This window comes from Octopus bimaculoides, chromosome 1 (assembly GCF_046866305.1).
Source record: "Octopus bimaculoides isolate indiv1 chromosome 1, ASM4686630v1, whole genome shotgun sequence".
Taxonomy (NCBI): domain Eukaryota; kingdom Metazoa; phylum Mollusca; class Cephalopoda; order Octopoda; family Octopodidae; genus Octopus; species Octopus bimaculoides.
Window position 1 is genome coordinate 180,646,440 of NC_142928.1, and position 23,419 is coordinate 180,669,858.

Consider the following 23,419-nt stretch of genomic DNA (forward strand, 5'->3'; position numbering starts at 1 on the left):
ATATATTTTATACTCTACATAATACTGAGTGTTTGATTTTTGTTCAGACTGCCAACCATACATACATACATATTTCATATACACCTTCTCCTCAGCTTATGACAGAGTTCTGTTCCAAGTGACAGGTCATAAACTGATCTGAATGTATGTCGGATTTATATTTTTCAACACTATTTTCATTCATATGTAAATGGTGCTTGAAAGCGACTGAGTGTGAGACAGCCGCAGGCAATGGATGCCAGGGTCTGAGGGAGTCCAGTGTTGCCAGATGCTGTCATAGTTATAGTATGCGCAGCTGCCCAAGTCCAAAAGTTGATTTTTTTATTCCCTTATTTTTTTTTGTGGTCGTAAGTGCAGATGGTCATAATTTGCATAGGTTGTAAGTTGAGGAGGTGTACATATATACATATAAACACATGCACGCGCATGCACACAAACATACACACACACACGACAGACAAAATGAACTTATTGATCCATGTCTAGAAATGTGTATATACACAATTAGCAAGGTTTCATCACAAACCAACCATACTGATGTACTTGTATACCTCAACTCTTAGATATGGAAACAGGTTTGCCAAGATATGAGCTCTTGTAAAAATATTTTTTCATTTCCCATATTAAGCTTTTTGGTAGTTCCAAATCATCAATTTGATTACACGGAATGATGGCTCTTAATTTTTGCAGGCAACATTCTTTGAGATTGTAAACTGAAAGGGAGAGAGAAAAAAAATATTAATCAAATATATTTGAACACCACGGGTGCTAATACAGGCAACAATGATTGTGATTACAACATGTACCAAAGAATAAGGCTTTCCATAACAGGATTATCTCATGATCAATCTTTTAGTCTCCAGATTAGTCTGTCATATGTAAATGGTTATTTATTCTCATTGTTTTGAATTAATCATGCATAATAGGCACAGGCATGGCTGCGTGCTAAGAAGCTTGTTTGCCAACCACATGGTTCCAGGTTCAGTCCCACTGCATGGCACCTTGGGCAAGTGTCTTCTACTATAGCCTCAAGCCGACCAAAGCCTTGGGAATGGATGTGGTAGATGGAAACTGAAAGAAGCCTGTTTTAGTGGTTTGCAGGCACTCCCTTTAAGTGTGCAGACATGTGGCTTAGTGGTTAGGGTGTTGGACTCAAGATTGTAAGATTGTGGTTTCGATTCCTGGATCACGCGACGTGTGTTCTCAAGCAAAAATTCCATTTCCCATTGCTCCAGTCCATTGAGCTAGCAAAAATGAGTAATTCTGCAATGGACTGGCGTCCCATCCAGCTGGGCGAATTTATATGCCAGGAAACCGTGAAACCAGCTGTTATGAGTCAGCATGACTTCAGAAGGTAAAAAGAAAAAGAAAGAAAAACATTTTTATATTTCAACAACATTAATTGATACAAATGATGTGACTGGATAAATAAATTTTGATTGATTGCCCAGCACATTAACTTGTTAACAATACTTGGATTTACTCAGTGTATTATTTTTCAGTACCGCCTGACTGGCCTTTGTGCGGGTGACACGTAAAAACACCTACTACACTCTCTGAGTGGTTGGCGTTAGGAAGGGCATCCAGCTGTAGAAACTCTGCCAAATCAGATTGGAGCCTTGTGTTGCCATCCGGTTCCACCAGCCCTCAGTCAAATCGTCCAACCCATGCTAGCATGGAAAGCAGACGTTAAACGATGATGATGATGATGATGAGTTTAGATAGTTGATAGCTATCACCTGCACCTTTATTCTTTATATATTGACACAAAAAAAAGCTTATCTTTATTCTGTGAAAAAAATTTACTTCCAGGAATGTGAGAAAAGCAAACCCACAGACCTATTCGGCAGTGATCCAAAGAAGCTAATAATAATAATAATGACAATGTCCTCATACTTGTCAACAAAAAAGTGATTTTGAAATAGAAAAGAAATGACAGAAAATGTATCAACAAAAATTTTGTGGAATTTTAATATCCAAATAGGTTAGAGTGACAGGGTCCCATTGACTGGATATTGGCTGTGGCTGAGAAAGAAACATGGAAATATTATACAGAAGATGTAACCATTTCTTGTGATCATAATACAGCCAGCAAAGAGCACAAAATCCTCCTGAAAGAAGCTGACAATTATTCAGAGTTTCACTTTGAAATTGAAGAACAGACAAACAATGCACCAACTGTAATTGGCACTTCTGGCCCCTTTCCTTTACAATTTAACAATGTACATCAACAAACAAAATATAATGCCTAACATTGCAGTTACACATAAATCAGCACTTCTTAGAATTGCCAATATTTTGCAAAACTTACTCTCAGTCCTGGGTTATGTGATTCCATGTACCCAGATAGTATGCATTTAGCTTAGATCTTAATCTGTGTTAAAAGATACAAATAATAATAATAATAATAATAATAACTCGAATGTGGAATCTAAAAACAGAAACAATTCCTATCATAGTAGGTGCCTTAGGTGTAATAAAAAAATATTCAGACAAATCATCATCATCATCATCATCATCGTTTAACGTCCGCTTTCCATACTAGTATGGGTTGGACGATTTGACTGAGGACTGGTGAAACCGGATGGCAACACCAGGCTCCAGTCTAATTTGGCAGAGTTTCTACAGCTGGATGCCCTTCCTAACGCCAACCACTCAGAGAGTGTAGTGGGTGCTTTTACGTGTCACCCACACGAAAACGGCCACGCTCGAAATGGTGTCTTTTATGTGCCACCCGCACAAGCCAGTCCAGGGGCACTGGCAACGATCTCGCTCGAAAATCCTACGGGAGCCAGTCAGGCGGTACTGGCAACGGCCACACTCAAAATGGTGCATCTCATGTGCCACCCGCACAAGAACCAGTCCAGGGGCACTGGCAACGATCTTACTTGGCTTGCCGGGTCTTCTCACGCACAGCACATTTCCAAAGGTCTCGGTCAGTAGTCATCGCCTCGGTGAGGCCCAATGTACGAAGGTCTTGCCTCACCACCTCAGCCCAGGTCTTCCTGGGCCTACCTCTTCCACGGGTTCCCTCAACTGTTAGGGTGTGGCACTTTTTCACGCAGATACATAACAAAAACACCAGGACTTACAAATATATATAACATACAGAAAATTGCACTACTGGGTACTGCACATATTCTACACAAAACACTTTCAATACAGTAAACATACGAGCACCACAGCAAACCACAGCACATACCCAAGGCGCACAGAGCTGCGCTCGGTAGTGAAGTGAAAGCACGTTATAAAAATAAAACTACTGAACAATAATAATAATAATAAGAGCACGCAGAGAGTGCAAACCTCTACCAAGGCAACACCAATGTCTTCTCAACGATTAGCCGGAGATGGTTTTTAAAATGAGAATATTTGAAATAGACTCAACTGCTCTTACAAACGAAAATACTAAAAATGAACCAGACCGCTCCCAAAAATTAAGTGAAAAAAACTCAGAAAAATAATCTAGAATCTTTGTCCAGTGCCGGATCAATCCTAAAATCTAATCAGTTCATGCCAGTCATGAGGCCAAATATCACTGAAAGTTTCCTCTGAATCCATCCAGCGGTTCTTGAGATATCTTGTCCACGGACAAACAAACAAACACAACTGAAAACAATACCGCTACCTTCGCTAAGACAGAGGTAATAATAATAAGGCCTGAAACTTAGGGGAGGGGGGGTCTTGTCAATTACATTGACTCCAATACTCAACTGGTACTTGTTTTATCGACTCTGAAAGGATGAAAAGCAAAGTCGACCTCGGCGGAATTTGAACTCAGAACATAAAGACAGATGAAATACTCTAAGCATTTTGTCCAGCATGCTAACAATTCTGCTATCTCACTGCCTCCCTGTAGTAGTAGTAGTAGTAGTAGTAGTAGTAGTAGTAATAATACTGGTTGGTACTCCGTCGGTTACGACGATGAGGGTTCCATTTGATCCGATCAATGGAACAGCCTGTGGAACGTGCAAGTGGCTGAGTACTCCACAGACACGTGTACCCTTAACGTGGTTCTCGGGGAGATTCAGCGTGACACAGAGTGTGACAAGGCTGACCCTTTGAATTACGGGCACAACAGAAACAGGAAGTAAGACTGAGAGAAAGTTGTGGTGAAAGAGTACAGCAGGGTTCGCCACCATCCCCTGCCGGAGCCTCATAGAGCTTTAGGTGTTTTCGCTCAATAAACACTCACAATGCCCGGTCTGGGAATCGAAACCGCAATCCTACGACTGCGAGCCCGCTGCTCTAACCACTGGGCCATTGCGCCTCCACAGTAATAATAATAATTTCTAACAATAACACAAGGCCACAAACTTCGTGGAAGTAATCAGTCATTTCTACTGACACATGTACATAATAGACATTTATATTATAAACTTCTGAAGGATGAAAAGCAAAGCTTATCTGCAAAAGAATTTGAAATGACAATGTAAAGGGACATAACTAAATACTGCAAGTTATTTAGCTGCGACATCCTACTAATTTCTAACATTCACTACCTCAGTGTTAATACTAATAACAGTGATTTCTAAAAAAAAAAATGTAAGCTCACAATACTTTTGGCAGGTGGTGAGGAGGGGGAAAATGAAAATAACTTGATTAGATTAAATGATAATTATTTTATATATCCCACTAAGCTAGACTAATGAAAAGCGAAGTTGACCTCAGCAAGATTTGAATTCAGTTTTGAAAAGGTCAATGCTAAATATTTCAAAGTAGCTTCTCTGACCCTTTGAATGCTGCTGTATACACAATATTTAAACCAATACAATCCCATATAGACTCCCCTCTAATAAAACAATGTGGCACCACACATCTCACGAACATGGAGGTGTGCTTAATGGTACGTTGGAAACTTGTGAAAAACAATATTAATTATTACGTTTACGTATTTGTTTTGCAAGATTCTTGATGTGAAATCCTGTATTGAAACAAATATTCAAATATTGTTATACTTGGGGACATTCAGCTTTTACTAATTAAACACATGCACTATATATTTGATCTTCATTTTAGCATTATTATTTGTCACACAATGTGATTTCTTCAGCGATTTTCTGACCCTCTTGTCCTGCCTATTCCATTTTGTCATTAGCAGAGACAAAGGAACTTTGGCAAATGTACTAATAATAATAATCCTTTCTACTAAAGGCACAAATCCCGAAGTGTTGGGGGAGGAGATTAGTTGATTACATCGACTCCAATGTTTCACTGGATGTTTTCACTCCAATGTTTATCAACACCGAAAGGATGAGAGGTGAAGTTGATCTTGGCGGAATTTGGACTCAGAACAGCAACAGCTTTTACTTCATGCCAACAAGGTAAGACTTTAGCCCAAGTGTTCCACCTGCTAGATAGAGAAAGAATATTTCCCTCAAAATCACATCTTGCCATGTTAAATAATTAAGAAAGGATACACTGGAAAAATGTGTTAGAGATACATACAGCTGATATGTATATATTTATATATATATATATATATATATATGTGTCATCATCATCATCTTTTAACGTCCACTTTCTATGCTAGCATGGGCTAGACGATTTGACTGAGAACTGGTGAACCAGGTGGCTGCACCAGGCTCCAATCTGATCTGGTAGAGTTTCTACAGCTGGATGCCCTTCCTAACGCCAACCACTCCGAGAGTGTAGTACACACATATGCCCATGCCACCAATGTTGTCCGAGGGAGAGGCAAAGGCCAGTACAGCTTGGCAATCAGTGACATCACAACTCATTTTTTACAGCTCAGTGAACTGAGCTACATGAAATAAAGTGTTCTGCTCAAGAACAGAACACACAGCCCAGTCTGGGAACTGAGCTCACAGCCAAATGATTGTAAACCTGATGCTGTAACCACTAAGGCATGGGCCTTATGTGTGTGTGTATAATGATTGTCAGAAAACTGTCCTTCAGGTGGCATTTCTGTTACTACAAGTAGCAGCAGTGGTAGTAGTGGTAATAAATAAGTAGCTTACAAAGAAACTCATGGTGGTCTTTCTTGGGAAATAGTAAGTAGAAAAAGTCTAACTATCTACTCAAGGAAGAAGACAAGGTTAGCATTTCAGGCAGAACTCTTTGGAGAAAAAAATGATGATATTTGTGCATGTGTCTTTGTTTGTCCCATGTCCCTGCTTGACAGCTCAGCTGGTGTTGGTGACAGAATAAGTACCTGGCTTTAAAAAAAAACATAGAAGGGTTGATTCTTTCGACTAAAAATTTTTCAAGGCGATGCCCTTGCATGGCTGCAGTCTAATGACTGAAACAAGATGCAAGATAAAAGAGAACATATACCTGGTATTACAATATTAACAACTCTGCGAGAAGTGCCATCCCGTTGGTAGCAGTGAGCCACTGGTTCATATACCTCCTTCAACTGGACTACTAATTTGTCACCGGTATTTGTATCCCGAAAAATCCATGGATGTCCGACAAAGGTGTTCACATCAACCCAATGCTGGGATGACAAAGTTTTATAATGGACACTGACACCCTCATAGTTCAACCAAACTATATCAACTTCTCTTTCAGTACAGTTCATAAATCTTATATAAGACTTTTGACAGGATGGCTGTGACTTGACTCGAGGAGCTTCAACTTCTGACATAATTACAGTTTCTGTTATCTACTGTTTCGAAGGGACGTAATTCAGGAAACTGAAAATAAAACAAATAGTTGTCAAGGTCTAAACACTAAATAATCATCGATGGCGAAAGTTAAAGTCAATTAGGAACAAAACAAAAACAAACAAAAAACATAAATACAAATTTTAAAAAATGAATACCAGTAAAAATCTTCAACTCTAATACTAGAGTACAAAAGAATAATACAAATTCTCTCCCTTGAAATTGGGTGAAAGGTTAGCTTATCAACTACATGACTTTGGGTTCAATCCCACTTTGGGGAAGTGTCTCCTATTATAGCCGTGTAAGTAGTTCTGGTTGACTAAAGGAAGCCAGTCCCATATATGTACATATGTGAACTCTCGTTATTACGATAGTAAGTTACACACCCAACCACAAGGTCTTCACACACACATTCATGATTACACAGGTTTAAAAACCAAAGCTGTGTTCCGGTTTGATTGAATAAGTACTAGGGTCAATATGATCAATTAAACCATTGAAGGTGCTCCAGTATGTTTACACTCCAATGCCTTTAACTAATAATATATGTGTATGTATATATATATATAGGCGTAGGTGTGGCTGGTTCCCAACCACATGGTCCCAGGTTCAGTTCCACTGAGTGGCATCTTGGGGAAGTGTCTTCTGCTAAAGCCTCAGGCTGACCAAAGCCTTGTGAGTGGATCTGGTAGATGGAAACAAAGAAGCCCGTTGTATATATATATATATATATATATATATATATATATATATATATATACATATACACATATATATATATATATATATATTTAATTATATGTATTTCTTCTATCTTAATGAATAAAAATTCTTCGGATAGAATAAATGGGTTAATAGAAACCAATGTAGCAAAGAACACAAAATAACTGTGGTGTAGTTCCTGTTTTTAAGGCAGTAACTCCTCGAAATTTTGGGTATTTGAGTATATTTAAAAATTTAATGAATGGAGAAAACGCATGTTATAATTGCATAGTATGCAATTATAACATGCGTTTTCTCCATTCCTTAAATTTTTAAATATATATATATATATATATATATATATATATATATATACACATATATATACACACAAATTAGTGTACATTTATACACAAAAAGGCAAGCCTTGAACAGGTTGCCTAACATACTAGAAAGAACAGTCAAAGAATTCCTATCCTATATAAATATATATGTGTTTGTCCCCCCACTGTTTTCTATGCTGGCATGGGTTGGATGGCTTGACAGGAACTGGAAAGGCCAAGGGCTACATCTGGTCAGTCCCATAGTCTGTTTTGGCTTGGTTTCTATGGCTGGATGCCCTTCCTAATGCCAACCATTCCTCAGAGTGTATTGGGTGCTTTTTATGTGGCACCATCACCAGTGCTTTTGAAGTGGCACCACCACCAGGGATGATTGTTTTCCAAACAGTTCTTTGCTAAATCCTTTGCAAAGTTCAACATTTTAAGATCAACCTTTACCACTTGTACCCATGTCATCATCTTTCTCCACTTGAATATCCTGGCAGTTCTTTACCCATCTCTTATCTTTCATGCACATCTCACATGTTCCTAACATTGCAATTTTTTTCATTCTCATATACTGCATTTAATTCCTCTCATACATGGTTTTATCTCTCAGTTTATCCATACTCTGCTGTTCAAGCATTCTAACATACAGATCCTGCAGAATATATTTGCTTCATTTACCTACAACCTTACAAATCTTCTACTCCCAGTGCCCACATCTCATCATTTAACATCTATCTTCCATGCAGGCATGGGTAGGATGGTTGACAGGAGTTGGCCAGGTAGGAGACTACTCCAGGTTACTGTGTCTGTTTTGTACAAAAGTAACATACATGTTGTGTTCTTGAGCAAAGCACTTCATTTCACATTGCTCCAGTTCACTCAGCTGGTAAAAATGAGTAATCATATGACAGACTGGCGTCCCATCCAGTGGGGAATAAATATGCTACAGAATCTGGCCCTATGAGTCTATAGGACTCAGGAAGGATTTTTATCCTTTTAAAACAAGAAGTTTATATCACAGACCAAAGGGTGGTCACAGATAAGTTAAGGAATTTGCCTTCAAGTTTTTTTTGGAGTTTGTTGAAATAAAAGTCCAGAGCAATGGATTAGCAGAATGGTTTACAGAGGTGAGTGAAATGTCTTTTATTGACTCTTAGTATTCTGAGTTCTTCAGGGGTGGATATAATCTGTCTAGCACTTTAACACCATTATCTGATTCTTGAGTGCCTCAAGTGGAATTCACTCAGTTACGAAACATCCAACTAGTTACAGAATAATTAACACTCTCCCTACCACCAATGTTAGAGGTTCTAAAAAAATAAGGGTTTTAGGATTAAAGGGCTGCGAAGTTAACCTCAGTGGAATTTGGACTTGGAACAGCCACAAGAAATACCATGCCAGTAAGCATTTTGTTCGACGTGCTAACGATTCCATTAGCTTAGGCATAGAGGCAGATGTTTTGAGTAGTGTCTATCGATGCCATCAACCTCAGTGCTAGACTGGTACTTTATTTTATCAATCCCAGTGCACTGAAAAGCAAATTGACCTCGTCGTGATTTGAACTCTGAATGTAAAGAGCCACAAGAAATACCACAAGACATTTTCCGACAGTTCTAACAATTAGAGAACATTGCAGAAGTGTCGTGATGGCCATTTAAAATACGCATCTAATGTTGAAATTATTTAATTTCTTTTAATAGTACTACAAGTATATAAAAATATGCATAGAGCGCTGATTAGAGAGGTTCTATCGTTATGTACATATATTCGAAAATAAACAACATAATACTGTATTATAAGAGGCAGATATTTTTGTGCCGGTGTATGTCACATTGTAAGTTGTCTGAAAATATTAAATCAACCCAAAACAGCTTTCCTGTATTCAGTGAGGCTGGTGAAAGTTGGTTCTTAATTTCCGTTCCATGTTGTGTCGCACATCCAGATGTATTCGGAAGATTCCAGTAGTACACACATCAGTCTTCCTATGATAAGTAAGGAATTTCACACTAAACTTTTTCTCTATTTCTGGGAAGAGTGATGCACTGTTAGTCGCCACCCACGAACTTTCTCACACCCCAACGGAGTCGATTCGGGTAAAATCTTTACCAAATTTACCGTCGATTCTGGGAGAGAAAGAGATGGATCGATCGTAGTGACTGGTCCTTTATTCATAGACATTAGATGAAAGCCGACCTCGGTAGGATTTTAATTCAAACCTAAGAGAACCGGACCAAATGCTACAAGACATTCTATCCGACACTCTCAATGCATGGTCATACTACTGTAATATTTTTACGTATATTGTCAGAGGGGCGTGGTAGAGACAGGCAATTGGAATACCAACGCCTGCATGTGTGTATATATAATGTAATAGTAAGCCAATGTTGTTATGATAGTAATTTAAAAATCGACAATACAAGATAACTTGTCAACATGCAGCTGTTTACATTTACAGGGAAAAATAAACAAAACTTTGAATGAAAACATGTTACCATACTATATACCTCAAACGTTAGGAATATGAGAAAATCTGAACAGCTATGTCAGATTTATTTCCCAACGACATCATTACGAACACTGACAAGAAAATCAAACAGAGACACCATCCGTAGCTACATGTATATAATGTTATCCCAACTTGTGTATTGGCGATAATATTTTGATTGAGAAAGGAACATGGCGCGTGATTATTAAAAGCGCATGCGCAAATTTAGTTTCCGTTTCCGTTAGTTGTGTCAGTTTCGAATTATAGTACCAAGTGCTTATCCGGCTTTCAGAAATCTGGAATCTCCAGAAATCCGGGAATGCTGTGTAATAAATTGCAATATATTTATCCTAGGTATTGAGTAAACCGAGCCCATCAAAAGGATTAGATCCTAATTGTGCATACGGTGTATTCAAAATGGTTTTCTTCTTTACTTTTTAAGCGGATTGATGAAATGTTAAGCATACACTGCTTTAGAAGTGTATTAAGTTGTATATGTTAAATAATATCGTAATATCGTATTCTTTACTTTTCTTCATTTCATATCCCTCCTATAAAAATTATACAGTATGCCTGGCACAGTATCATATGTTTTAAGACGTTTTAGCGGATTTATAGATATCAAACGCAATTAAATATCCTAATGTATTGAACTCGGCATGTTTCAAATTCCACCGTATCCATTCTCCTGATCAAATTTAAGATCTGAAACCTGTCCTGACTATATACTCAATGAATAACTTGCACTAAATAACGAATTAAATATACCAAGGGAAGCTACTCTATAAAATATTATAAGAGTTACCGTTATGATTCCGAATTGCTTAATTTTATTTTCAAAAAGGAAAAAAAAAAAAAAACCTTACAAATAACAGCTTAATTTTGATCATTTACTCGTTTCAGTCATTGGTCTGCTGACATGCTGGGGCACCACCTTGAAGAGTTTAGTCGAACAAATCAAAGCCATTACTTATTTTTTTTTAAAAATAAAACCTGTGTACTTATGCTACCAGTGTATTTTGCCAAACGGTTTAAGTTAGGGGACGTAGACAAACACCCGTTATCAAGCAGTGGCGGGGAATAAACACCAGCGCAACGACACACACACACACACACACACACACACACACACACACACACACACACACAATAGGCTTATTTCCGTTTCCGGCTACCAAATTCAATCAGCTCATGGCTATAGTAGAAGACCCCTTCTTCAAGGTGCTGTGTAGTGAGACTGAACTAATGAAGTGTGGTGAAGAAGCAAGTTTCTTAACTACACAGCCATGCATGCGCTTAGAATATTATATGTCTGTGTATCAATATTTTCAATTGAGTTTTAATTGCCATCAGCAACTATTTATTTAAGTCACTGTCGTCCATAAGAAACGTGGGACAATATATTTTTCATTTCCCATCATTGAAAACGAAAATTACTGCAAAATTAGTAGAAATGCCCAAAACAGTGAAGTTCGAAGTGATTGGTTTTGTCGCGATAAATTTCAAATTCGAATCTTACCCGAGCTAAAACTAACCTTTCATTTTTTTTCTTTTTTCTTTTCATTTTGTTTTCGTTTTATTTACTAAGAAATACTTGTCTTGTTCTTTTTATCCGTATCCCAAGACCATTATAGCCAACAAAACTTGTAACATGGATTTATCTGTGTAATAACACGAAATTCTTCCCTGGCGTTGTTTCTTCTGGAGTTTAATGGAAAGTATGGAACTGTTACATAATTATTATATGTCGTGCACTCTTATAGGAACCGTAGATACATCATATTTGCATATACGTTGCGGCGGTGATGTAACTGGATATATATTACGAAACAGGTGTCGACATATGAAATAAATGTCTAATCTCTAACTTCTCTGAGTTTTGGTTAATTGTTATATACTCTCCGCTATTGTGATTTTCGGATTCTCGTAAGGTCGGTGACGTTAATTTGGTACCCTAACCTCAACTACGGATAACTGGTGGAGAGCTTAACATGAGTTCTGTTCGATTCTCTGAACCCCTATTCCTGTTATCTATCTATCTATCTATCTATCTATCTATCTATCTATCTATCTATCTATTTGTCTGTCTGTATATGTATATACACACAATATATGTTTATATATATATATATATATATATATATATATATATATATATATATATATATATATATATATGTATATATATATATATATATATATATATGTATGTATATATATATATATATATATATATATATATATATATATATTATATATATATATATATATATATATATTATATATATACATATATATATATATATATATATATATATATATATATATATATATATATATATATATATATATATATATACACACATATATACATGCAGGCGCAGGAGTGGTTGTGTGGTAAGTAGCTTGCTTACCAACCACATGCTTCTGGCTTCAGTCCCACTGCGTGGCACCTTGGGCAAGTGTCTTCTACTATAGCCTCGGGCCGACCAAAGCCTTGTGAGTGGATTTGGTAGACGGAAACTGAAAGAAGCCTGTCGTATGTATATATATATATATACATACATATATACATATATATATATATATATATATATATATATATATATATATATATATATATATATATATATATGTATATATATATATATATATATATATATATATATATATATATATGTATGTGTATGTTTGTGTGTCTGTGTTTGCTTCCCCAACATCGCTTGACAACCGATGCTGGTGTGTTTACGTCCCAGTAACTTAGCGGTTCGTCAAAAGAGACCGATAGAATAAGTACTAGGCTTCTAAAGAATAAGTCCTGGGGTCGATTTGCTCGACTAAAGGCGGTGCTCCAGCATTGCCGCAGTGAAATGACTGAGGCAAGTAAAAGAGTATATATATATATATACATACATACATACATATATATATATATATATATATATATATATATATATATATATATATATATATATATATATATATATATATATATATAATCATGCTACCCGGCAAAATTGTTGATTATTAATTTTATTACTAATTGACGATTCCCTGCCCTGTATATCTATATATATATATATATATATATATATATATATATATATATATATATATATATGTATACATGTCTCTTAAAGGATAGAGCTCAAAATCAATGCATTGAAGATACTTTATTGCAGCAACAATTTTGGCTTAATGTGCATAGGTTTGGCTTATTGTGGTTGTTTCTGTTATTATATGAATTGTTACTATGTTTTGAATGTAAATTAGAGTTAACTGTTATTTGAATGCAATTACATTTAAACGTAAATTAGGATTAAATGAATTTAAATGGAAATTAAAATTAATGATATACGTATATGAGTAAGAAAGAAAACAAGTATTTTGGTTTCTAGCTTGTCAAAAAGCCTCCGGTATTAATGACACAAATTTCAGTACAAGACTATGTTGATTATGAATTCAAATATTTAGAATAAATAATATATCGATGTATATTTGAGTTTCTCTTTTATGATAACCTTAGGTTCTAATTCACAAACTTGTTCGCAACGAGTTTAAATATGTATAGAAAACTTTAACTGAACTTCATACATCCTAGAAGCTAGTTTATCGACTTTGTACCAGATAATTGGTCAACGTATAAATAAAAAATCACACGACCAGCAAATCATAACTAACTGGACTATAATAACTATTGTAAAAACTAGTATACCCGTACTGTTTAAAAAAGAAATAAGCCAAAAATGTTATTTGAGCATGCATCGACATAACATTCAATCCATATAACTATTATCAGCTTGTATATTAAGAAAAGCTAAATTGTTATTGAAAATACTTTGAAAGAGAATTAGATATAAATTAAATATAGATTACTTTAAAATCTCATTAAGGTTAGAACAGTAAAACCTTCTCTAGATTTCTCTAGCCGTCATTTTATTAAACAACTGATGAGTCTGCGCCGTAAAAATTGAAAATAAAATGAAGCTTTAAGCTACGTTTATTTTGAAATACTGGTACTTACATTCATAAAATTCGTATTGAACACTCATACTTTAAAATAACTTTCTCTGTTGTGTCAGTAGCAAAGCGGTGAGCAAGCGGAGTCGTCAGCACGCCACACAAAATGCTTTGCGGCATTACTTCCGTCTTTATGTTCTGAGTTCAAATTGTTCCGAGGTCGACCTTGCCTTTCATCCTTTCTGGGTCAATAAAATAAATACCAGTTGAGTACTGGGGTAGATGTAATCGAATTACTCCCTCCCCCGCCCCGAAATGACTGGCCTTGTGCCAATATTTGAAACCAATAGTTGTGTTTGTAAACTTTTGTTGAAGACTTATACAAAGTTTCTCTTTTCATATTCGAACTTAGTATGTAAGTCTTTATTTGGGGTTTAAGTTTTCTCTTTTGCAGAATTGAAATCGGTCACTAACAAAGTGGCATGACCCTTTGTTTAAATCAAGATAGGACTTGGGGGCCTGTGGTTGTCTGAATTGCTAGGTGTATACAGATATGTGTACGTGTGGATCAATGTACACTGCTGTAGTGAGTGTACGTGTATTTTACTTTAGTACGTACGCACGCATGCACACACACACACACGTGTATGTACACACACGTGTATGTACACACATGTGTATGTACACACATGTGTATAAACATACACGTGTATACACACATACAGGAGTTGGACAAAATAATGGAAATATTTTGCCAAATAAAATTTTACTATTTGATACAAAGTTGATTCCCCTTTGGCATCAATATTAATACCTTGAGAAATGGACTCTTATAAGTTCTGAGAAGTTGTTAGGGGAACTTTGAGCCATTTTTCAAACAAGACCTGCTTTTGCTTTTTCAGCAACAACGGTGGAGGGAAGCGGTTTCTCAATTGCTACTCGAAAATGCGCTAGAAATCCGGTTATTGAAGGGATCGTAGTGGGTAATCTATGTAGTCAACCTTACTTTTATACCTTTCGTACCAATTTTGAATCAAATTTGCCGTGTGAATGAATGCATTATCATCTTGGAAGATTGTGCCACTATCAACGAAATGTGGTTTAGTAATACCAAAGATATGTTTTTCTAAAATATTTCAGGGTGTACATAGGAAGATAAAAGGGGACTGTATGATTCGCTACTCACGGCTTTTAATGGGGATTTTGAACTGTGATGTTTTTACATCATTTCTGTACTCTGTGGAGAATTGTAGATGGTGGCTGCTGTGACTCCTTTAGGCCATAACTGCTTTAGGTACATGCTTTCGATCTTGACAAGCTCTTGCGATTTTGAGTTTTGGGGTTCCCCTTTTTGTCTTTCTGGAAGGAAAGGGTTAAGACCATAATATAGGTAGAAGATTCTTATTTTTGATTTCGTATTCCTGTTTTCTCCGCATGGCTTTGGATTGGTGATTCTCGAAAAAATTAATAAATACGTTTATTTGTTGAAGTATAGATATGTTATTTGAGGCAGCGAATTACTTTGTATAGAGTTTTCTTGTATATATTGTAGTTTGTGATAGGCACAAAAATCGTCAGAGATCGGCTAATTCCATCTGTTATTTCACTGTTTGAATTATTTGTTTTACTTTTACCAACGTAGGACACAATTAGTTTCCGCGGATTAGAATTCAGATTCAATTGATTTTTTTCTAAAGATACAGGATAGTCATGGCTGGAATGCTTTAGGTCATAGGTCAGGTCAGATCTACTCAGTAACGGCTGACCTGAGGCTAAATGGTAACAGTAACATTAAGTATAATAGTGGAATTCCCTATCAGTTTTAAGCATGGCATACCTGACGTGTTGAAAGTATGAGCTTCTTCTAAGATTTCAATCAACTACGTCCATGTATTAGGTCTGACTATGATTACTTCAACAACAGCAACAACAACAACAACAACAACAACAGCAGCAGCAGCTGAAACAAGCACAAAAACACCACCAACAACAACAACATAATTGGATAATAACGAAGAATGATTTCAAATTAATCTTTACCACTTAAGCAATTTTATCATAACAATAATCTAACAGCTTGTCTGTATATGATTCCAAAAGTCAATTCAGTAGTAATTTATTGACATTGTACTATTAAAAGTACAATGGAAATCTAATTGTTGCCTGGCTGCAATAACAATAATACTTTTCAGGACAAGAATAGTGGTAATAGATAATAATATACACACAGGCACACAAAAATAGCAGATAATAATTTATTATAAGAGCATAAATTCATAAGTAAGATATGCTATTATTCGAATCAGTTTCACTACATGGTTGGTATTTATTCTATACACTCCAGAGAAATTAAAAGCAAACTTAACCACAGATTAATAAAGGTGTATGCTTGCTGTTGGAATTGTGGTTTTGTTATTTGGAGTTGTTATTGTGATATTGAGCATTGTGTGACTGTCATTGTTGATGGTGATGCTAATCATTACGTATTATTGTGTTTGATACGGTTTGGTTTGTGGTTGGCAATGGATAGAAATAATTCTAATTTTCTGTTTTACCGTGATTTATTATGCTTATTATTACCTCCGCCTTAGCGAAGGCGGAGGTATTGTTTTCAGTCGTTTTTGTTTGTTTGTTTGTTTGTCCGTGGACAAGATATCTTAAGAACCGCTGAATGGATTCGGATGAAACTTCCAGGGGTGTTTGGCCTCGTGACGGGTACGAACTGATTAAATTTTGGGACTGGTCTGGTACTGGACAAGGATTCTGGACTGTTTTTTTAACTTAATTTTTGAGAGCGTTCAGGTTCCTTTTTAGTATTCTCGTTCGTGAGAGCAGTCAAGTTTCTTTTAGATATTCTCATTTTAAAAATCATCTCTGGCTAATCGTTGAGAAGGCGTTGGTGTAGCCTTGGCGGAGGTTTGCGCTCTCTGAGTGCTCTTGTTTACTTTTACGATTGTTTAATGTGGAGTTTTATTTCTGTTGCACGTAGTACTGATGTATTTTGTTCTAGTTTGCTTTTAATTTTTCTATAAGTTTGGATATATTTTTTCTTGTGTAACTGAAAGCAGTGGCGTACTGGCCAGGTTGCCAGGTTGCCAGCTTGCCCAATGGCAAGTGGGCTCCTGCGCCATTAGAATCCATATATGGGGGCCCATGTTAGTATCCCTCAAGTTTGAGAAATTTTTATTCACTCCTAGAAGAATGCATTAATTATTTCAGCCTGGCTGTGTTTATAGACCGTTGAAAAGAATACTTAAAATAAATAAATAAATAAATAAAATAAATAGAATGATAGCATTGTAGTTGAGGGGTGGGGCTTCTTGTAGTTGCGAGTGGGCCCCCTTAATCTCCTGGCAACCAATATTTTTAGACTCGGTCCGCCACTGATTGAAAGTATCATGTTTGTTGCATTTCGGGATCTACTCTTTGAATGCGTCTGCAATTACTATTAAATGTACGTTGTGATTTGTCTACATGGGTAAATGTGGTGCTATTGAAGTCGAGGAACCTCGATTTTGTTTTCAGGCAGAAATAATCCTACTGGGTTTATGTAAAGTTTTTAAATTAGAATATAACTTGTTCATTGCTGTATGATTGAACTGTGGTGGTGATAGGTAGGCGTGTTCAGAAGAAAGTCAGTAGAATGTTTGCCAACGGTCACGGTGGCTATGTGTACTGAGCAGAAGAAGACAATCAGTAGGTGAAGTGTTAGGAATGGTGTGTTATCTATTAAGTTATTATTGGTTTTATTTTAAATGCTTTCATATCTACTGTGCTTTCATGTGCTATTAATAATCGAATGTCATTTGTAGTATCTACATAATGGATGCATGAGTTTTTACGCACGTTGTTAGGCCATCTCCATGGAACAATCTCTCTCAACTAATTGATATTTGATATTAAAGTTGAAGGCTCTTCTGCTTAGCTGTAATCTCATCCCGTATATGTTACCTGTGATGATAACATTTTCTAGTTAATAAAGTTCTTTTTTAAAAAAAATTAAAGTTTTAATAATGTATTTTCAATAATGTAGTTGTTGTTAGCATTCCGTCGCTTACGACGTCGAGGGTTCCAGTTGATCCGATCAACGGAACAGCCTGCTCATGAAATTAATGTGCAAGTGGCTGAGCACTCCACAGACACGTGTACTCTTAACGTAGTTCTCGGGGGATATTCAGCGTGACACAGTGTGACAAAGCGGACCCTTTGAATTACAGGGCGCAACAGAAACAGGAAGTAAGAGTGAGAGAAAGTTGTGGTGGAAGAATACAGCAGGGTTCGCCACCATCCCCTGCCGGAGCCTTGTGGAGCTTTAGGTGTTTTCGCTCTATAAACACTCACAACGCCCAGTCTGGGAATCGAAACTGCGGTCCTATGACCGCGAGTCCGCTGCCCTAACCACTGGGCCATTGCGCCTCCACAATAATGTAGTATGTCGTTCCTTTCTAGTGTAAAGCACTGGAATTGTCAAATGTATTCTGTTAGAGCTGTGGCACTGAAAATGGAGATAATAGGGCCCATCAGATCAATACTGCAGTTATTATTGTTGCAATGTGAAGGCGCGTGGCTTAGTGGTTAAAGTATACGGCTCACGATCGTCAGGTCGTGACTTCAATTCCTAATGGAACGTTGTATCATTGAGCAAGAGACTTCATTTCACGTTGCTCCTGTTCACTCAGCTGGCAAAAATGAGTAGTACCTGTATTTCAAAAGGGCCAACCCTGTCACACTCTGCGTCACGCTAAATCTCATTGAGAACTACGTTAAGAGTACACGTGTCTGTGGAGTGCCCAGACACTTGCATGTCAATTTCATGATCGGATCAACTGGAACCCTCGTCGTCGTAACCGACGAAGTGTCAGTTTTTTTGTTGCTATGGTATGCGATATTTTTGTTCATCTTCGTACATTTTCGTACATTTTCGTGTTGTTTTATTGTGTCTGTTTAAGAATTTTTAAAAAAGAAAGAAACAATCTTACCTTATTTTTGTTTCCTGAGCAAAGCTGTTGATTTCTGATTTCGTTCCAATGTGCTATTCTACGGTATGTTCTTTTGAATAGTTTTTGTCTAACCATCATCGTTCGACTAGTATTCCAGCTGTGACTATCTTGTCTTATTTCTGGCATGTTATACCCAGGGCTTACTTCTCCAGTATATTCATCTATTTGTGTTGTGTCGACGCCCTCAAGCGAAGAAGTAGGCTCGACCAAGACATATAAATAGAGGTAGTCTGACCGTGGTAGGAGTGTTGAGTAGCAGTCGAGTAGCTGTTGAGTAGCAGTTGAGCAGAAATCATCCGAAGTTGCTAGATATCAGTAGCTTGAGACATAACAATTTGTAAAAAAAGAGAACGTTAAACACTGAAGAAGATTTGGCTGCTATTTCTAGCAGGTAGATTGACTAGATAGAGGTTTGTTCATACGAAAAATAGCACTAAAGATGCCAAGAATAATTAAAAGACTACATCAACCTGCGAAGTACTTGAATAGGAAAAAAAACAAAAAACAACAATTGATTGAATGCAGGAAAACAAGTGAGCCCTACCTACTTGTCATATTTATTGACGTGTTTGGCATAAGTCAACAATGATTAACGAGTAATGTTTCAACACTTATTCTTGTCATACACGCACCTATATATTTGCAATGTTTCTATAAACATAACTTTACAATTTTGTTGAATAGCAATATATATATATATATATATATATATATATATATATATATATATATATATACGCACGTGCTGAAGAAATGATTGCAAAGGTGGCTAATGATTTACACATATACGTCTACATACATGCATACATGCATGCATACATACATACATACATACATACATAAAAAACATGATCTATCTATCTATCTATCTATCTATCTATCTATATATATATATATATATATATATATATATATATATATATATATATATATATATATATATTTCTCGCTTCTATTTGTTTTTGTACAAAGTATATTGAGTAAGTTTATCAGAAATGCACTCTCTATAAGAAAAAAAATACATAAGTAAGTTTTAACACATTCAATACACAGAAAACGAAAATGTCAATAGAATTAAAGGCATCGTATTCGACAAGATCTTTAAGGAACATTCTATTCTGCCTCTAACATGCAGTGGCTCCAAGGGAAAATACAAGCACAGGAAAGCCCACAAGGAATACCTAACCATAGAAAGAGAAGGTGTTTATGTTTGCAAATTTATTCCTCCCTTTAACTTAGAAGTTGGCACACCTGTAGAAAATTTGTTATCCTCTTTGCTCAAGAAATATTTCCTATTCCAACACAAATATCCTAAAATATAGAAATTTCTTGTTCCACTACTCCTTGCTTTGAACAACTTATAATTTCCTCCCGTATTTTTAACAGTCCTCCACTCGTACTACCCCTAATAAGAACTGCAATAGTACTAAAACCTCTTCGTATTTCTAAACTAAAACATTGATCTAAGTTTGAGTAATGGCGTTGCGCATTATTGTAAAATGCATCCGATCAACTCTGTTATGAATTTCATTGGTTTCAGTGGCAGATTTCAAAGCAGAAAAAACTAATACACGATAAATATACACAGCTTAATTTCAACCATCGCTGTTTAGTAGGATTTTAATTAATTTCAATTTGTTAAAAACTTAGTACATGTATGAAAATGTATTTTTTGTTGTTTACATATAAGAACGGCAATTTTATAAACGACAGTTACGATGACTAGGACTGATAAAGCATAACCACACAAAACCACAGTCCGATGGCATAGTCCTGTTTGGTGTATTTTAACACATAGTTTAAAAGGAGAATTTCTCTTCCGAAACAGTTTCCGCAGCGAAAAGCTTTCCACTTTTGGGTTCACACGGATGTGTTAAATATAAATATAAGGCGGCGAGCTGGCAGAAATGCTTAGCGGTATTTCGTCTGACGTTACGTTCTGAGTTCAAATTCTGTCGAGGTCGACTTTGCCTTTCATCCTTTCGGGGTCGATTAAATAAGTATCAGTTATGCACTGGGGTCGATGTAATCGACTTAATATATTTGTCTGTCCTTGTTTGTCCCCTCTATGTTTAGTCCCCTGTGGGCAATAAAGACATAACTATAAATATAAATGTACGCAAATTGAGCCTAAATCGTTTGAAGCACAAGTCTGAGACCGTACGAAGTGGTGGCGTTCCATCACCGTCAAAACCAAAATCTTCGAAGCCACCAGAAGAGAAAAGGAAGAAATCAAACGGCAGGAAAGAAAGGCTCGTCAAAATCAACCTCGTCTTCCACCAAAATCACCATGCAGTCAATGCCATCGACTTATCTATGCAGGAATTGGTATACCTGATCATCAACGCCATTACCACGAAGGAAGTATTCAGCAAAGAAGAAACTAAATTCTCCAATACGAGATCAAGAAAGCCGACGACGATATATATATATATATATGTGTGTGTGTGTGTGTGTGTGTGTGTGTGTGTGGTGTGTGTGGTGTGTGTGGTGTGTGTGTATAGTTGAGATTTATAAAAAAAAACAAAAAAAACAAAAGACGAAGACAGATGTATAAACAACAAGCAGTTGTATCAGTTTGACACTCGGGAAGGTGAGAAAATCTTTTACGTTTCGAGCCTACGCTCTCTAACAGAAAGGAACACGAGGAAATAAACGGAGAGAGAGAGAGAGAAAACTTGTGGATTTGACAATCAATCATGGGGATTGGTTGGAAAAAGGTAGTCGGACAGACGATCGAGGAAGAAGGGGAGACAATAAAGTACTGGTGATCCCAAAACGAAGGTGCACGTGCGTGTGTGTATGTGAGAGAGTGTGTGCGCGAGTGGATAGGGGCTGTTGACTTTGATGTGTAGATATGTGCGTGTGTGTGTGTGCGTCTGTAATGTGTGGATGATGGTGTGTAGGTGTGAAGATGATGGTGTGTGGTGTGGGTGCTGGGAAGTGGTCAGTGCTAGTGTATGTGGAATGTTGCGGGGTGGTGTGATGTGGTGATGTGGTGGTGATGTGGTCCCTGTGTAATGACAATCCAAACGAAGACAGATGTTGTAATGAATGACCGGTAGAGCGGAAATGGCGCGAGACCGGGGTGTCATTGCCGAGTCTTATGTCTCAGAAGTACTCCGCGAATTGTTCAGCCAAGTGGCGTCCCGTTTGACCGATGTACAGAGAAGGGCAGAAAGAGCAGGAGATACAGTAAATGACATTGCTTGAAGTGCAGGTAAGGGAGTTAGTGATATGATAGGGACGATGATGGGTGCCTGTGAATATGGTGGTTTTGGAGAAGTAGGGGCAAGAGCGGCAGCGTGGGTGGGAGCAGGGGAACGAGCCAGGTTGGGAGGAGGTTACGCAGGTTGTGGACTCGTTTGAAGGAGGGAAGGAGTAATTTGGGGAAAGATGTGCGAAGTAAAGAGGTTGAACTGAAGTCGCCGGAAGGCTCGGAGAATGTTGTGTTGGAGAGGCAGGGTGGAGGGGTGGTAGGTGAGGGGAAACAGGAGAGGGCAACGGTGGGGCGGGTGCAGGGAGAGAGAGAGAGAGAGAGAGAGAGAGAGAGAGAGAGAGAGAGAAGAAGCACAGTCCACAGAATTGCTCTGGCAAGGGCTATGTGGATAGTGGTGAGGGGATATCCACAAAGGATGAAGTGGCGAGCCATGAGTTGAGAATAAGTCTCAAAGTCATGGTTGTCACTGCAGAGCCTGCGCAGACGGAGGAATTGGGAGCTTGGTGTAGGTAGGGTGGGAGGAGAAGAAGTTGAGGTATGAGTGTGAGTCGGTGGGTTTGTAATGGATGGAGGTAGTGAGAGCTGAGTTGTGTATGTTGACCGAAATGTTGAGAAAAGTGACGGAAGTGTTGGAAATAGTGCAGGAGAATTTCGAGGGCAGGATGGAAGGATTGGGCAAAAGAGAGGAAGGAGTCTAGTTGTTCGAGGGAGAGCGAGATCGCACCGATACAGTCATCAATATAACGACCGTATAGTTCGGGAGTGGGACCAGTGAATCTTGAAAATATTTGTACCTCAACGTAGCCAACGAACATGATCGCATAGTTGGGGCCCATTCTCGTTCCCATGGCCACTCCTGAGAAATGTTATAAAACTACCCCACGAACGAGGAGCAGTTGAGGGAGAGAATGAGTTCGGCTAAACGAAGAAGTGTGGACGTGTCATGGATGTGGGAGGGGAAGGAAGCCACTAGGAGGTCAAGGAGACGGTCGAGGTATTTCGAGATCAGTTCCGTGGGGCAGTTACAGGCAGAGATGATAGGGCGGCCAGGTAGTAGTAAGTCCGAAGTGTAGGAGATTAAAGGAAGATAAAAC

At 37.4% G+C, this 23,419-nt stretch overlaps 1 protein-coding gene across 1 annotated transcript; it reads right to left on the minus strand.

Annotated features, from left to right (window-relative positions):
* Nucleotides 1-316: 316 nt before the first annotated feature.
* On the minus strand, nucleotides 317-10,879 carry LOC106868400 (von Hippel-Lindau disease tumor suppressor). Its single transcript, XM_014913633.3, has 3 exons — nucleotides 10,165-10,879; nucleotides 6,298-6,659; nucleotides 317-713 (listed from the first exon to the last, which is right to left on the minus strand). The coding sequence occupies exons 2-3, from the start codon at nucleotides 6,608-6,610 to the stop codon at nucleotides 553-555; spliced, it is 474 nt and encodes a 157-aa protein (XP_014769119.1). The 5' UTR covers nucleotides 6,611-6,659; nucleotides 10,165-10,879; the 3' UTR covers nucleotides 317-552.
* Between the last annotated feature and the right edge of the window lie 12,540 nt (nucleotides 10,880-23,419).

What these genes read in the sequence shown, in the direction of transcription:
- LOC106868400 (XM_014913633.3), bottom strand. Translation starts at nt 6,610, where the DNA reads ATGTCAGAAGTTGAAGCTCCTCGAGTCAAGTCACAGCCATCCTGTCAA. An exon ending in TGTTAATATTGTAATACCAG is followed by an intron (nt 714 to 6,297) that starts GTATATGTTCTC and finishes TCTCCCTTTCAG; the next exon opens with TTTACAATCTCAAAGAATGT.